At 31.1% G+C, this 16570-nt stretch overlaps 1 protein-coding gene across 1 annotated transcript; it reads left to right on the top strand.

Annotated features, from left to right (window-relative positions):
• The first annotated feature begins 13495 nt into the window (after positions 1-13495).
• Positions 13496-14131, top strand: LOC139841188 (uncharacterized). The gene has a single exon (XM_071831416.1). The coding sequence runs from the start codon at positions 13496-13498 to the stop codon at positions 14129-14131; it is 636 nt and encodes a 211-aa protein (XP_071687517.1).
• Positions 14132-16570: the final 2439 nt, after the last annotated feature.

Here is a 16570-nt window from a genome sequence, read left to right as displayed (position 1 = left end):
CCCAAAACTTAAAACCCAATTGAATTAAAAGCAAGATTTGAGAGTGAAGGATTGAGGGTTGATCTTTGGAGCAAGAATTAAAGTTATTCCTTGTGTCTCTAGCTACGCGTTGATAGTCTCGGTAAGTTCTAACTCTAAGTTTTGAGTTTTAATTAGTTTACGCTAGGGTTTTGTTCATTTGGAACTTATGTGACCCATTTGGGGTTAAAATGGGTGAACTTGGGTTGTGTTGAGGAAAGAAAACCCAAATGGCCATAACCTAGGGTTTGGTCTTATGATTTGGGGTTATAAATGTTAAATGGCGTTTTTAGTCACTAACACGCTTGTTAAAGTTGAAAGAGATGTTATTTGGGTCATGTTTGACAAGTTTGGTAGTGAAAGTGTTAAATGGATCCAAAATGGGCTAGTTGACCTAGTTTGGGTGAAATGGGTATGAATTAACCTAAGTTTGTGTTAGTTGATGTTAGTAGACTTAATTTACTAGCTTTAGTGATTAAAGTCGGGTCTTGGCCATTTAAGGGCGGTTTTGGTATGGTTGAGTCATTTAATGCGAATTGGGTCATTAAATGCTCAAGTAAGTGTAATGTGGTTAATTCCACTAGTTGTGTAATCGAATGTGTACTTATGTAATTAGGTACTTTGCTTTGAAGCCTTCGGAAGCATTTAAATCACCACCGAAGTGTTAAGGTGAGTGGAATAATTATATGCGTAGGTATATAATATATTTATTTGTGGTAGCGTGAGATGTGAAGTGTCGAGGTGTTAAGACACCACGTTTCACGTGACGAGTGAAGCATCGAGGTGTTAAGATGCCACTCGAGGTGAATCATCGAGGTGTTAAGATGCCACCTAGGAGTGAAGTGTCGAGGTGTTAAGACGCCACTCCATGTTAAAGGGTGAAGTGTCGAGGTGTTAAGACGCCACCCGAGGGTGAAGTATCGAGGTGTTAAGATGCCACCCGGGGGTTAGTGATACGAGGTGCTAAGTACACTAATGGATGTTATGAACACCAATGGTTAACCATGGTTATTGTGTTGTAGTGTAAGCATATTATATTGTACGGTTTGTATATATGCTATTGCATTGCTAGCTTGTGATATTGGAAGTTTATAGTTTATAATTGAGATGATAAGCTAATTGTGTTGCTAGCATGTATGCGGTATGTGATTAAGTGTTTGCAAGTAAGTATATTATATATGTACGTGTATAATTATTGCATTCACTAAGCGTTAGCTTACCCCTCTCGTTGTTTATCTTTTTAGTCGCAGGTACGGATAAGGGCAAAGGGGTTATCGGGCATTAAGTGGCCCTTGATGATGTTTTGTTGAAGCTTGGAAGTTGGCCTAATGTGTTGGGTAGTTTAGTCCCAAACCATGCTCGAGTGTCGTTTGGATTATAAACTATCAATTGTAGTGGGTCAAACTTGTATTGAATTTGATTAATGGCCTTCGTGCCTTTTGTAAACATTTAAATTGTTGTACGTTTAAGTGGATCTTGTGGAATGGTTTACATATTTAATTGGCGCGTAAATGTGTTGTATAAAAAAAAAATTATCGTATGGAATACGGGTTGGGTTGTTTCAATACATATAGTAGTATTATTTACAGGAATCAAATATTTAATGTAAATTCATTTTAGGTACAGCTTAATGATTTTTTTTATATTTTATCCTACATTTTTAATTTTTTTTTTACTGTTTAAATTACATTTCATAATTTCAATTATATATATACATATTTATTTACACACAATGGTTCATGAATCGTCGGGACTGGTCAAAGGTCAAATACATCTACGAAAAATAACTCCAACATTTTGAGACTCGATATAATGGACTTTGCTTATCGTGTCGGAATCAAATAAGAATTAAGTTTAAATTTGGTCAAAAATTTCCGGGTCGTCACAGGAACCATCATTTGGCAACTAGCATGAAATATCTCATAAAATTATAAAAATATGAGTAATCATTCATGACTTATTTACATGTAAACAAAATTACACATCCTTTATGTCTAATCCATATACCAACGACCAAAAACACCTACAAAGACTTTCATTCTTCAATTTTCTTCATCTAATTAATCTCTCTCAAGTTCTATCTTCAAGTTCTAAGTGTTCTTCATAAATTCTACAAGTTCTAGTTTCATAAAATCGAGAATACTTCCAAGTTTGCTAGCTTACTTCCAATCTTGTAGAGTGATCATCCAACCTCAAGAAATCTTCATTATTTACAGTAATATATCTTTCTAATACAAGGTAATACTCATATTCAAACTTTGATTCAATTTCTATAACTATAACAATCTTATTTCGAGTGGAAATCTTACTTGAACTTGTTTTCGTTTCATGATTCTGCTTCAAGAACTTTCAAGCCATCCAAAGATCCTTTGAAGCTAGATCCATTTTTCTCATTTCCAGTAGCTTTATCCAGAAAACTTGAGGTAGTAATGATGTTCATAACATCATTCGATTCATACATATAAAGCTATCTTATTCGAAGGTTTAAACTTGTAATCACTAGAACATAGTTTAGTTAATTCTAAACTTGTTCGCAAACAAAAGTTAATCCTTCTAACTTGACTTTTAAAATCAACTAAACACATGTTCTATATCTATATGATATGCTAACTTAATAATTTAAAACCTGGAAACACGAAGAACACTGTAAAATCGGACATACGCCGTCGTAGTAACACCGCGGGTTATTTTGGTTTAGTTAATTAAAAACTATGATAAACTTTGATTTAAAAGTTGTTCTTCTGGGAAAATAATTTTTCTTATGAACATGAAACTATATCCAAAAATCATGGTTAAACTCAAAGTGGAAGTATGTTTTCTAAAATGGTCATCTAGACGTCGTTCTTTCGACTGAAATGACTATCTTTACAAAAATGACTTCTAACTTATATTTCCGACTATAAACCTATACTTTTTCTTTTTATATTCATAAAATAGAGTTCAATATGAAACCATAGCAATTTGATTCACTCAAAACGGATTTAAAATGAAGAAGTTATGGGTAAAACAAGATTGGATAATTTTTCTTGTTGTAGCAACGTGAAAATTGGTAACAAATCTATATTAATCATATCCTAGCTAACTTATATTGTATTATACATGTATTCTAATATATTATGTAATCTTGGGATACCATAGACACGTACGCAAATGTTTTGACATATCATATCGACCCATGTGTATATATTATTTGGAACAACCATAGACACTCTATATGCAGTAATGTGGGAGTTAGCTATACAGGGTTGAGGTTGATTCCAAAAATATATATACTTTGAGTTGTGATCTAGCCTGAGACGTGTATACACTGGGTCGTGGATTGATTCAAGATAATATATATCAATTTTTTCTGTACATCTAACGTTGGACAACTAGTTGTAGGTTACTAACGAGGACGGCTGACTTAATAAACTTAAAACATCAAAATGTATTAAAAGTGTTGTAAATATATTTTGAATATACTTTGATATATATGTACATATTTGTTATAGGTTCGTGAATCGACCAGTGGCCAAGTCTTACTTTCCGACGAAGTAAAAATCTGTGAAAGTGAGTTATAGTCCCACTTTTAAAATCTAATATTTTTGGGATGAGAATACATGCAGGTTTTATAAATGATTTACAAAATAGACACAAGTACGTGAAACTATATTCTATGGTTGAATTATCGAAATCGAATATGCCCCTTTTTATTAAGTCTGGTAATCTAAGAATTAGGGAACAGACACCCTAATTGACGCGAATCCTAAAGATAGATCTATTGGGCCTAACAAACCCCATCCAAAGTACCGGATGCTTTAGTACTTCGAAATTTATATCATATCCGAAGGGTGTCCCGGAATGATGGGGATATTCTTATATATGCATCTTGTTAATGTCGGTTACCAGGTGTTCACCATATGAATGATTTTTATCTCTATGTATGGGATGTATATTGAAATATGAAATCTTGTGGTCTGTTGTTACGATTTGATATATATAGGTTAAACATATAACTCACCAACATTTTTGTTGACGTTTAAAGCGTGTTTATTCTCAGGTGAATATTAAGAGCTTCCGCTGTTGCATACTAAAATAAGGACAAGATTTGGAGTCCATGTTTGTATGATATTATGTAAAAACTGCATTCAAGAAACATATGTCGATGTAATATATTTCTATTGTAAACCATTATGTAATGGTCGTGTGTAAATAGTATATTTTAGATTATCATTATTTGATAATCTACGTAATGCTTTTGAAACCTTTATTGATAAAATAAAGGTTATGGTTGTTTTAAAAATGAATGTAGTCTTTGAAAAATGTCTCATATAGAGGTCAAAACCTCGCAACAAAATCAATTAATATGGAACGTTTATAATCAATATGAACGGGACATTTCAGATACCACTTGTTAGGAATTAGGAAGGCCCCAACAAGACAAGTGATTGATCATAATCACTAACCCACGAACGAAAAACAAATAATTAAAGCATAACGACAAATAAACGACACGGGATTTAACGTGGTTATATCCCAACTCCAAGACACGGAGAATAGTTTACTCCACGGGCGCAAACCAGAGATTTTTCACTATTATTTTCGTGCACACAATTAAATGAGTCAGGGTTACATTATATAGACAAAATTAAATAAGGATACGATCTAAACCGACTTGTTGGCCAAGCTAGGATCGCGACCGGGAAGCTTCCCTCGCGACCGCGACATCTTCACAGAAAATTCCGAAACTTTCTTTTTCGCATCTTGATTGTGTTGTCCAAATCATCCGATTTTTTTCCCTTGTTAAAGTTTTCATATCTCAAAAGTCATTTATTTAGTTTTATTTTTTAAGGCCCCAACATTAGTGTTTTTTACCAAACAATGTGCGAAATATTCACAAAATGGTTCACGTGGGCTCAATGGCGATGGACTGGTGTCGGCATGCCATCGACCTCCAATAAATTGATGAGGTGATGGCTGACCATTGACATGTGTTTCTCGTTATCAATGGGAGGATGAGAAAATATCAACCCTATTTGACTCCTATACATTTTGTCAATATACATTTTATCAATGTAAATACAATGATTCCCTAATTACATTGATGAATAAATAAAGCAAATCGTACGATTTCTACAACAAATGTTCAAAATATAGACACGAAGACACAATAAATGGCCTCAAATAATGTATTCTACTGATTGTTAACTTCCATAATTATGAAATATTTATACATGGTGGTGAATTATTTATGATAATGTGATATTAGTAAATAAATATGTTAATAGGACAGACAACATCACATGTACGTTATAAGAATTCACAGATAATAATAATTATTATTATAATTAAATGAAATAACAATCCACTTTAATTTTCCATCATTATGTCTTATTAATTACTATTTCTTTTTTATAATCCATAGAGTTATATATGAAAGAAGTATGAGGAAAAAAAGAAGATATTTATAGGCTACATATCATTCAAAATTCAATTAACAAATAATGTTTGCACATTAAAAGTTACTGACTTCCATAACATTACGACATGCAATTTATTAGCAATAATTTATGAATCTTAATTGAATTTCGGCAATTCCATAATCAATAAGCCAATTATCAAAAATACATTCAAAATAATATAGTTTTTTGTATCAATCAAAACTAGGAATTTTTTTAAATAACACGCACACCATAAAAGACAGTTAATATTTTTTAGTTAGATTAATTGATAGGTCCAAATATTATTGTTCGTATTAAATTTAGAATTACAGCCCTCAAAAATTTTAAGTTAATTAGTTTAGATGCGTAAACGGTAAATGAACATATGAACCTCAGTTTTCAAAATCTAGATCGAGAACAAAGAACGAAACCACGTTTTACTAAACCTAAAGTCACCTTTAACGTTAAAAAAAAAAAAAAAAAACAGTTTCTCACACATTAATTTGGAAAACAAGTACCGTATACTATAATGGAGTAATGTTTAAAAATGTTAGCTTTTTTTCGAACGGGTGAAAATTTTTAATACTAATAAACTATCTAAGAGCCACAAAGAAAAAAGAATACAAGTATATTTACATAGAAAACAAAAGAGACTCCAACCATGGTCACCAATTACATCTTTTCTTATGATATCTTGCAAATAATCAATTGAAACCGTTAACCACGATGTTGTCTATCATTTGACATTTTCAAAATGAGCGATCCTTGGAGATAGTAATATTTCGTAGTCAGCAAATATTCCAAAGTGTAGAATATACGATGATCGTCACTATGAGTGGTTGATTTTTTTGAATTGCCACACCGTCAATCCAAGCTCATAAGTTATCCAAAGACGTCTAAAATTTCAGCTTTCTTGTACATGATATCATGTTTTTATATAAAAATGTAGCAAATCATCCAAAAGAAACTAATAATGATTTTAGATAGAAACCTTTTACCAAAAATATTCATAATAATCATTTACCAAAAATATCAGTTATTACTATTTTAAGAAAAATGATAAGTTAAAGGTAGTTAAGCATTGACCGTAAAGTTAATATTTTTAATTTAAAGTTACATATTTGTATGAATAAATTGACCCCTAAATTCATGTATGAAAACTACATTATAATATAGAAAATTTACATTTTGTAATATATGTTTAAACATAGCCCTAAGAGTTACATTTAGCAATCTCAAAAATGAATTTATAATAAACATACAAATATCACATAATATAAAATATACATCAACTTTCCGATACAACTAAAATAAACTACTTCATATGTCTTGTTATAATTCAGTAGGCTTATAACTACCTTTAGTGGTTTGATTCTTGATGTTATAATTCAGTAGGCTTATAACTACCTTTAGTGGTTTGATTCTTGATTTAGAATACTAATAATGAAGTGTAAGAACAAAGATGATAATGGAGAGAAAGAAAGAAACACTTTGTAAGTGTGAGAAATGGTGCAAGTTTAATGCTTGCATTCATGAGTATTTATAGCCTAAAATCTCAATATAAAAATACATACTTTGTGTACCAAAATTGACTATATGTATACACTAAAATTGACTATCCATATCTATATTATTATTATTATTATAACACTCCCCCTTGGATAGCAATTTTATTTTGTTGAAGATCAACTATAAATTACTGCCTCGTTAAAAACCTTGCTAAAGAAAACCCAGTGGGAAAAAAACTTTAGCTAAGGGAAAAAGAGTGCAGCATGGAGTTGACTCCCCCTCAAGTAGACATCGCTTCAGCTGTTACATCATTTGAACATGTCTCATGCCAATGTTATGAACGTGTGTTCTGAAAATAGCAGTTGGAAGTGCTTTCGTGAAAAGATCAGCAGAGTTTTTGCTAGATTGCACATATCTCATTTCAATCTGGTTGTCCTTAATGAGATTTTGAGTGTATGAGAAGAATCTAGGTGGTATGTGTTTTGTTCGGTCACTTTTGATATACCCTTCTTTCATCTGTGCTATGCAAGCTGCATTATCTTCATAGATAGTTGTTGGACTTTTATCGCGTTCTAGTCCACAAGAATCAGTAATGAGTTGTGTCATTGATCTCAACCAAAAACATTCTCGAGTAGCTTCATGTAATGCAATCACTTCGGCATGATTTGACGATGTAGCAACAAGTGTTTGTTTTTGAGAACGACATGATATTGCAGTACCTCCATTTAGGAATACATATCCAGTTTGAGATTTAGCTTTATGTGGATCAGATAAATAACCTGCATCTGCATAACCAACCAAATCTTGTTTTGATTCGTTAGAATAAAATAATCCTAAATCAGTAGTTCCTCGAAGGTATCGAAATATGTGTTTGATCCCATTCCAGTGTCTTTTGGTAGGAGCAGAGCTGAACCTTGCCAACAAATTAACTGCAAAAGAAATGTCAGGTCTTGTACAATTTGTAAGATACATAAGAGCTCCAATTGCACTAAGATATGGTACTTCTGGTCCAAGAATGTCTTTTTGATCTTCACATGGACGAAATGGATCAGCTTCAACATTGAGTGATCTAACAACCATAGGAGTACTTAATGGTTTTGCCTTGTCCATATTGAAACGTTTCAAAATCTTTTCAGTATATGTTGTTTGATGTACAAGTAAACCATTAGGCATATGCTCAATTTGTAAACCAAGGCAATACTTGGTTTTTCCGAGATCTTTCATTTCAAATTCTTTCTTTAGAAGTTGAATGGCTTCATGGATCTCTTTATTTGTACCTATGATGTTAAGATCATCAACATAAACAGCTATGATCACATATCCGGATGTTGTTTTCTTAATGAAAACACAAGGGCAAGTAAGATTATTTGTATACCCTTTGCTTATCAAGTAATCACTTAATCGGTTATACCACATACGTCCCGATTGTTTTAACCCATATAAAGATCTTTGTAATTTAATCGAATACATTTCTTTGGGTTTTGCATTTGATGCTTCTGGTACCTTAAATCCTTCAGGTATCTTCATATATATATCACTATCAAGTGATCCATATAGATAAGCAGTCACAACATCCATGAGATGCATTTCTAAATTTTTAGAAACTGCCAGACTGATTAAGTACCTAAAAGTAATTGCATCCATAACAGGAGAATAAGTTTCTTCATAATCAATTCCCGGTCTTTGAGAAAAACCTTGAGCTACAAGTCTAGCTTTATACCTTGTAACTTCATTTTTCTCATTTCTTTTTCGGACAAAAATCCATCTGTATCCTACAGGTTTCACATCTTTAGGAGTGAGAATGATGGATCCGAAAACTTTTCTTTTATTGAGTGATTCTAATTCAGCTCGTATTGCTTCTTTCCATTGAGCCCAATCATGTCTATTTTGACATTCAACCATAGATGTTGGTTCTGGATCATCATCATTATTCATGATGTCATATGCAACATTAAATGAAAATTTCTCATCAAGATTTTTCATTTCATTTCGTTTCCATAATATTTTTGAATATGCATAATTGATTGCAATTTCTGTATTGACATCATCAATCTCCTCTGCAGTAGGAGTACTGATTTGTGGTTCTTCTTGAACACTTTCTTTTACTTCATTATCAGCTGATTTTCTTTTTCGAGGATTTTTATCCTTTGAACCGATTGGTCTTCCACGTTTCTGACGTGGCAAAGATTCATGAGTGACGTTATTGCCAGCTTTTGGAATTTCAATTCGAGCTGGAGTATTTACTGCTGGTATATATGATTTTGTCACCGTTTTTGTATCTGTAAATGCATCAGGCAATTGATTTGCAAGTTCTTGTATATGCATTATCTTTTGAACTTCTGTCTCGCATTCTTTTGTGCGAGGATCAAGATACTTTAATTGAGGTTCACACCATGAAACATCATTTTCTTTATTTTTCATTTCTCCCCCTAATCTAGGGAACAATGTTTCATTAAAGTGACAATCAGCAAAACGTGCTGTAAAAACATCACCTGTCATAGGTTCAATATACCTTAATATTGAAGATGTTTCATATCCAACATATATTCCCAACCTCCTTTGAGGACCCATTTTTGTACGTTGTGGTGTCGCAATTGGAACATACACTGCACAACCAAATGTTCTAAGATGGGAAATATTTGGCTCTTGACCAAAAGCAAGTTGTAGGGGGGAATATTTATGACTTGCACTTGGTCTGATGCGAATCAATGCAGCAGCATGTAAAATTGCATGACCCCATATAGATACAGGGAGTTTTGTTCTCATTATCAATGGTCTAGCGATTAACTGTAAACGTTTAATCAATGACTCGGCTAAACCATTTTGTGTATGCACATGAGCAACAGAATGTTCAACAACAATTCCTATAGACATGCAATAGTCATTAAATGCTTGAGATGTAAATTCACCAGCATTATCAAGTCTCACCCTTTTAATGGTGTAATCAGGAAAATGAGCTCTCAATTTAATAATTTGGGCAAGAAATTTTGCAAATGCCACATTACGGCTTGATAACAGACAAACATGAGACCATCTGCTAGATGCGTCTATTAGAACCATGAAATATCTAAATGGTCCACATGGTGGATGAATTGGTCCACATATATCACCTTGAATTCTTTCAAGAAACATTGGTGATTCTTTCTCAACCTTAAGTGGTGAGGGTCTAGTTATCAATTTTCCAAGAGAGCAAGATGTACATGGAACCATTGTATCATGATGGATTTTTCTATCCTTTAGTGGATGTCCATGAGTACATTCAATAATCTTTTTCATCATTGTTGATCCTGGATGGCCTAATCTGTTATGCCATAAACTGAATACACCAGGATCAATATATTTTTCGTTAACTACCATATGTATTTCTGGTACATTTATATGTGTATAATGTAATCCAGAACTAAGTCTTGGCAGTTTTTCAACCACATGACTCTTGTCAGTGATACTTAAATATTTCTCATTTTCTGTTGTCACTGACTGATAATCATACCCGTTAAGGTATATGTCGGAGAAACTCAATAAATTTCTGCTTGACTTGGGAGAAAATAAGGCATCATTTATTAAAAATTTTGTACCATTTGGTAGTATGAAATTTGCCTTTCCTATCCCTTTTATCAAGTTAGCAGGTCCTGATATTGTATGTATAGTTCCTTCCGTTGGTTTTAGATCAATAAAATATTTCTCGGATTTAAGTATAGTGTGTGTAGTTCCACTGTCTGCTATACAGAGATCTCCACCACTTGATTGATGTTGTATTCCAGCAAAATTCATATTGAACTTCATATATAAGAAATAAATAGTGAGTACATTAATATTACACAATATTTTAAACGCAAATAGATAGTACTGAAACATTTAGCAAACATAATGACAAAGACAGACGATATTAAATCGTTTATTTTTCAAAAAACACACAACTTAAACATTCAAGAAATCTTCATATAAATCAGATGGTTTCTCAGTGACTGTTGGATCAATATTATCCACAAAATTTACTTCCTTTTCTTTACCTTTCAGCGAATCCTGATACATCTTAACAAGATGTTTAGATGTTCGGCAAGTATTAGCCCAGTGGCCCATTCTACCACATCTGTAGCAAGATTCTTCAGAATTTTTAGAAGAATTTTCTTCAACATCTTGTTTAATGGGCTTGTTTTGTGGTTGATATTTATATTTTCGTGGATTACTATTTCTTTGACCACCACGGCCACGACCACGACCACGTCCACGCCCATTACCATTACCATAAGGATGGTTTCTACCATAGTTATGGCTTTTGGCATGATGATGGTGATGGTTATTATAACCACGACCTTGCCCGCGTCCTTATCCCTGTTTATAATTATTTGCAGTATTTGCTTCAGGGATTGCAAGTGTACCAGTAGGACGGGATTGCTGATTTTTCATTAATAGCTCATCATTTTGCTCTGCAACTAAGAGATATGAATTAAGTTCAGGATATGTTTTGAACTTTAGCATTCTCAAATTTCTTTGCACTGTGATGTTTGCAGCATTCATTGTGGAGAAAGTTTTCTCCATCATGTCTGCATCACTAATTTCATGTCCACAGAATTTAAGTTGTGAACATGTATTATACAGAGCTGAGCTGTATTCATTTACTTTCTTAAAGTCTTGGAACCTTAATGTTCTCCATTGTTCCATTGCAGCTGGAAGTAAAATTTCTCTTTGATTATTGAATCTGCTTTTGAGACCTTCCCATAAAACATGGGGATCTTCTACAGTCACATAATTATTTTGTAAGCATTCATCAATATGTTGATGAATAAAGCAACATGCCGTAGCTTGTTCTTTTTCAGAACAAGTGTTGTTTTCATTTATGGTTTCAAGAATGCCCATTGATTTAAGATGCATTTTTACTTTTATAACCCATGGCATGTAGTTGTTTCCAGTTGATTCTAAAGGAGTAAATTTAAGCTTTTCCAGATTCGACATTTTCTATTATCAAAAATTAAAACAAACATCATGATAAATTAGAGTCAATTTATATTCATAAGTATATAAACATTAAACATAAATTTAATATAACATAAATGATAAGTAGGTGACAGTGTCGACCATGTGTAAGTAATCATAAATAAATGTTATATAACAAAAATATAAATATTAGTAAACATAAATGAAAATTTGGCGACAGTGTCGACCATATATTTTTTCAGGTGGTATAACCGACCTATATCATTCTGGTGGTATAACCGACCATATATCATTTTGGTGGTATAACCGACCATATATCATTTTGGTGGTATAACCGACCATATATCATTTTGGTGGCAGAGCCAACCATATTTAGTATTAAGATTATCGTGCTGATAACGTGTTATAATTCAGTAGGCTTATAACTACCTTTAGTGGTTTGATTCTTGATGTTATAATTCAGTAGGCTTATAACTACCTTTAGTGGTTTGATTCTTGATTTAGAATACTAATAATGAAGTGTAAGAACAAAGATGATAATGGAGAGAAAGAAAGAAACACTTTGTAAGTGTGAGAAATGGTGCAAGTTTAATGCTTGCATTCATGAGTATTTATAGCCTAAAATCTCAATATAAAAATACATACTTTGTGTACCAAAATTGACTATATGTATACACCAAAATTGACTATCCATATCTATATTATTATTATTATTATAACATGTCTGAATTTAAATCCACAAAAAATACATAGGTTTAAAATAGTTATTATCACATTCTATTTATTTTACTTTACCAGTTTACCTATTACTTTTTATTGACATTTTTTTTACATGCATAAAGTCTGAGCTATATATTGATTGATATTGAAGTGGATTATTAATTAAAGACAAATCGAAAAGAAAAGATAGACTATTAAACTGGAACAGATGAAGCATAGTGATGGATTTACCGAAAAGCTTTATCATAATAGATTATTTAATACTCATATTTTGTCTCTATAATGGTGTGAAAGTTTCGTACATGAGTCTATATGTATTTGATTAAATTGCTTTGCGGTTGGTCGTGCACTCCATTATTTCTTACTTCTTTATTTATTGTATCATGATCTCTTCCTCTATTCCTTATACGTTGAGGCTAACTACTTAGGCCTTAGCCTATCGTACGCCACCCATGTCCGCCACCTATCGCCACCGGTCGCCAGAGGGTAACGGTCATAGGCTGCAATTCGCTACTATGGCTGTCCATTGCACCTGCAACGGTTGTGTAACGAGTGAATGCTGGTCCCATTGGCCATTTCCTGTTTTTTTTTTTTATTCACAAAATTATAAATTTAGATATTTTATAATAAAATTAAATTTAAAATGTTATATAGCCGTTATAGAATATAGCCAGTTTTTTTAATCAATTAATTTTACACTATAAATACTCATACCTCATAAACCATTTTACACACTCCAACTATTATTTTCTCATATTTTCACTCTTATAAACATAACAATAATGAGTAATACTCAAAATTCCGATAGCGATAACGAAAGCCCTCAGTTGGATTTCGATCTGGATATGATTGAAAGCGGTTACAATGCACTCAGTGTACTCGACTAGCTCGATATGTTGGATGATGATGATGATGATGATGATGATGCTCAGAGAATTATTAGGAGACGTCGGTTGAATAGAGATCGAATTTCTACCGAAAATCATTTGTTCAACGACTACTTTTCTGACAACCCAACTTTTTCAGGAGATTATTTCAGGAAACGCTACCGAATGAGCAGGTCCTTATTTCTCCGTATTGCTTATGCTATTACAAATTACACTGCTGAACCATTACCTGGTTATTTTAAATTCTTTGAACAACGTTATGATTGTACACACCGACTTGGTTTTAATAATTATCAAAAATGTACATCGGCCATACGTCAATTGGCATACGGAATTGCACCTGATGCATTTGATGAATATTTACATATGGGCCGACAAACCTCATCTGATTGTTTAGAGAATTGTTGTAAATGTATTGTGTATCTGATTTCGACTCAGTATTTAAGGAAACCTACTGGAGATGAAGTTCGCCGATTGCATGCTAAACACTCCGAAATGAATGGTTTTCCCGGCATGTTAGGTAGTCTCGATTGCATGCATTGGGCGTGGAAAAATTATCCGGTGGTGTGGCAGGGTCATTACACGAGGACAATTCACGAAGGGCCAACAATATTTCTCGAGGCGGTTGCATCGTACGATTAAAACACCCAACAAGACCGTTTAAATTATATACGATCCAACAAATCATGTACGCTTGTGTTACACTACACAACTTGATAACAAAAGATAACAGTCACAATATATGTGACCTCGAAGAAGACTATCTCAGAAACTAGGATAACGTCCATCGACGTACGTGGTCGAAAAGAGCTGAAGTGTGACGACCCGAAAATTTCTGATCAAATTTAAACCTTAATCTTAATATTATCTCGACACGATAAGCAAAGTCTGTAATGTTAAGTCTCAAAAATTTTGGAATTTATATTTATGAAATCAATTACCCTTTGACCGTGCTCGACGATTCACGAACTATTGTTTGTAAATTAATATATAAATATATTTATTTAAATATAAATATAAGAGTATTTATAGTATTTTTCATAACTAAAATACACTTTAATTAATTAGAATTAAAATAATAAACAGAATAATCAAATATAATAAAAATGAATATATACAAATATATACATGATACTATTATGAATTTATATGTATATATATGATTTCTATTAATAATTATTATTATATTGTCATATATATATAAGAATTTATACTCAATATAAGTTACTATATATATATATATATATATAATATTACATAATTAATAATTTGAATATATAAAATATAAAAACAAGTTAAGAATATAGTTGTCATAATAACCTTATTATTACTTTCATTATTAATACTAACATCATTATCAATATTAGTTTTATGTATATATTGTAATTGTAACTTAAATATTTTTAGTTATTATTGTTATTATAAAGTATTAATATTATAATTATTTTTAGTATAATTATACATATTATGATTATTATTATTGTTATCTTTGTTATTATCACTATTATATTGAGTAGTGAAATTTGAATTATATTATTATTTTTATATTTACCATTATCATTAAAATTATTATTATTATAAATATTCTTAGAAAATAATACAATTTATTATTATTATTATTAGTATTAATCTTATTATTATTATCACTATTATTTATTATTATTATAAATGTAATTATTATTATTATTATTATCAATTATCAATATATTTTAATTATTAATCTTAATTTAATTACTTAAATCATAAATATAAAAAAAAGAGAGAATAAGAGCAGGTAAGAATTTTGTGTAATATCACAATCCAACTATTTCAGTTATTTGTTTGTGTCTTCAATCTGTTAACCATCTTTATCAAATCGTACAAACAAGTGGAAATTTAATAAAGTAATTTTGTTTTCTATATTCCTAAACGAAAATTCTGTCGACCTTCATGTGATATAAATCCAATCAATTCCAGTTGTACATGATACCAAATGATTATATATTATCTATTATCAAATACAAACACCCTTAACAGGTTCTACATAATTGAATTGAAACAGAAAAAGCTGAAGAACACCGATTGCCTCTGTTCATGTATATTTTATACAATTCTTCGAAGTCGTGAAAAATTTAAAAATCTATTAATGCAGATATGTTGAAATTCTTTCACTTAAACTATCTGGAAAATCTTAGCCCTCAATTCTATCTATCGAGTTCGAATTTTTGGGTCAAACCTTATTTTCAAAAAGTCAAAGAAAGTGTTCAACAAGAAATTCAAATTTGTTTTTATGTTTTGAGTTCAATTGAGAATGGAGTAAGTTTCATGGATTGATTTAGCATCTTTTTCATGTTATAACTACGGTCTGAAATGTCCTTAAATTTCAAATTTGATTTTGAGTTTTTATTTATTTATTTACGTTCTTCAGCTACTTCTGTTTATTTATTTATATTTTTTTTCTGTTAACTAAAATCAGCCACTACTAATTTATTCTGTTGCAATTAACGAACGTTAATTGTTTAGTTAAGATAGTTGTTAGGATTGTTTTGGCCGTTTGAAATTTGGGAAGAAGATGAAGGAATCAAAACATTATTTATACGGGTTATATTTTCATGGGTTGAGATTTAATCAGAAAAACATAGATGATCGATTGGTTGAGGGTGTTTTGGTTAAGCATGAGGTCGCGGGTTCGAGTCCCGGCTTGGGCGGTTTACTATTTTTTTGAGCATTTAAAGGTAGTTCACTTATTAACTTATTTTTGTTATTATTATTATTACTATTATTATTATTATTATTATTATTATTATTATTATTATTATTATTATTATTATTATTATTATTATTATTATTATTATTATTATTATTATTATTATTATTATTGTTAATATTATTATCATTGTTATTATTATGTTTATAATTATAATTGTTATAATTAGTGTTAAAAGTGTTATTAATGTTATTAGTATTGTAGTTTTATCAATTATGTATTATTTTCATTATTATAGTTATTATGATTATTATTATTACTAGTATTATGAAAATAATATAAATTAGTATTATTTCCATAAATATTAGTATTAGTAACATTATATAATTATTAGT

The sequence above is a fragment of the Rutidosis leptorrhynchoides genome, chromosome 4, assembly GCF_046630445.1.
Source record: "Rutidosis leptorrhynchoides isolate AG116_Rl617_1_P2 chromosome 4, CSIRO_AGI_Rlap_v1, whole genome shotgun sequence".
NCBI lineage: Eukaryota > Viridiplantae > Streptophyta > Magnoliopsida > Asterales > Asteraceae > Rutidosis > Rutidosis leptorrhynchoides.
The sequence above is the reverse complement of the archived record's forward strand: the minus strand, read 5'-3'. Positions and strand labels throughout refer to the sequence as shown.

What these genes read in the sequence shown, in the direction of transcription:
- LOC139841188 (XM_071831416.1), top strand. Translation starts at nt 13,496, where the DNA reads ATGTTGGATGATGATGATGATGATGATGATGATGCTCAGAGAATTATT.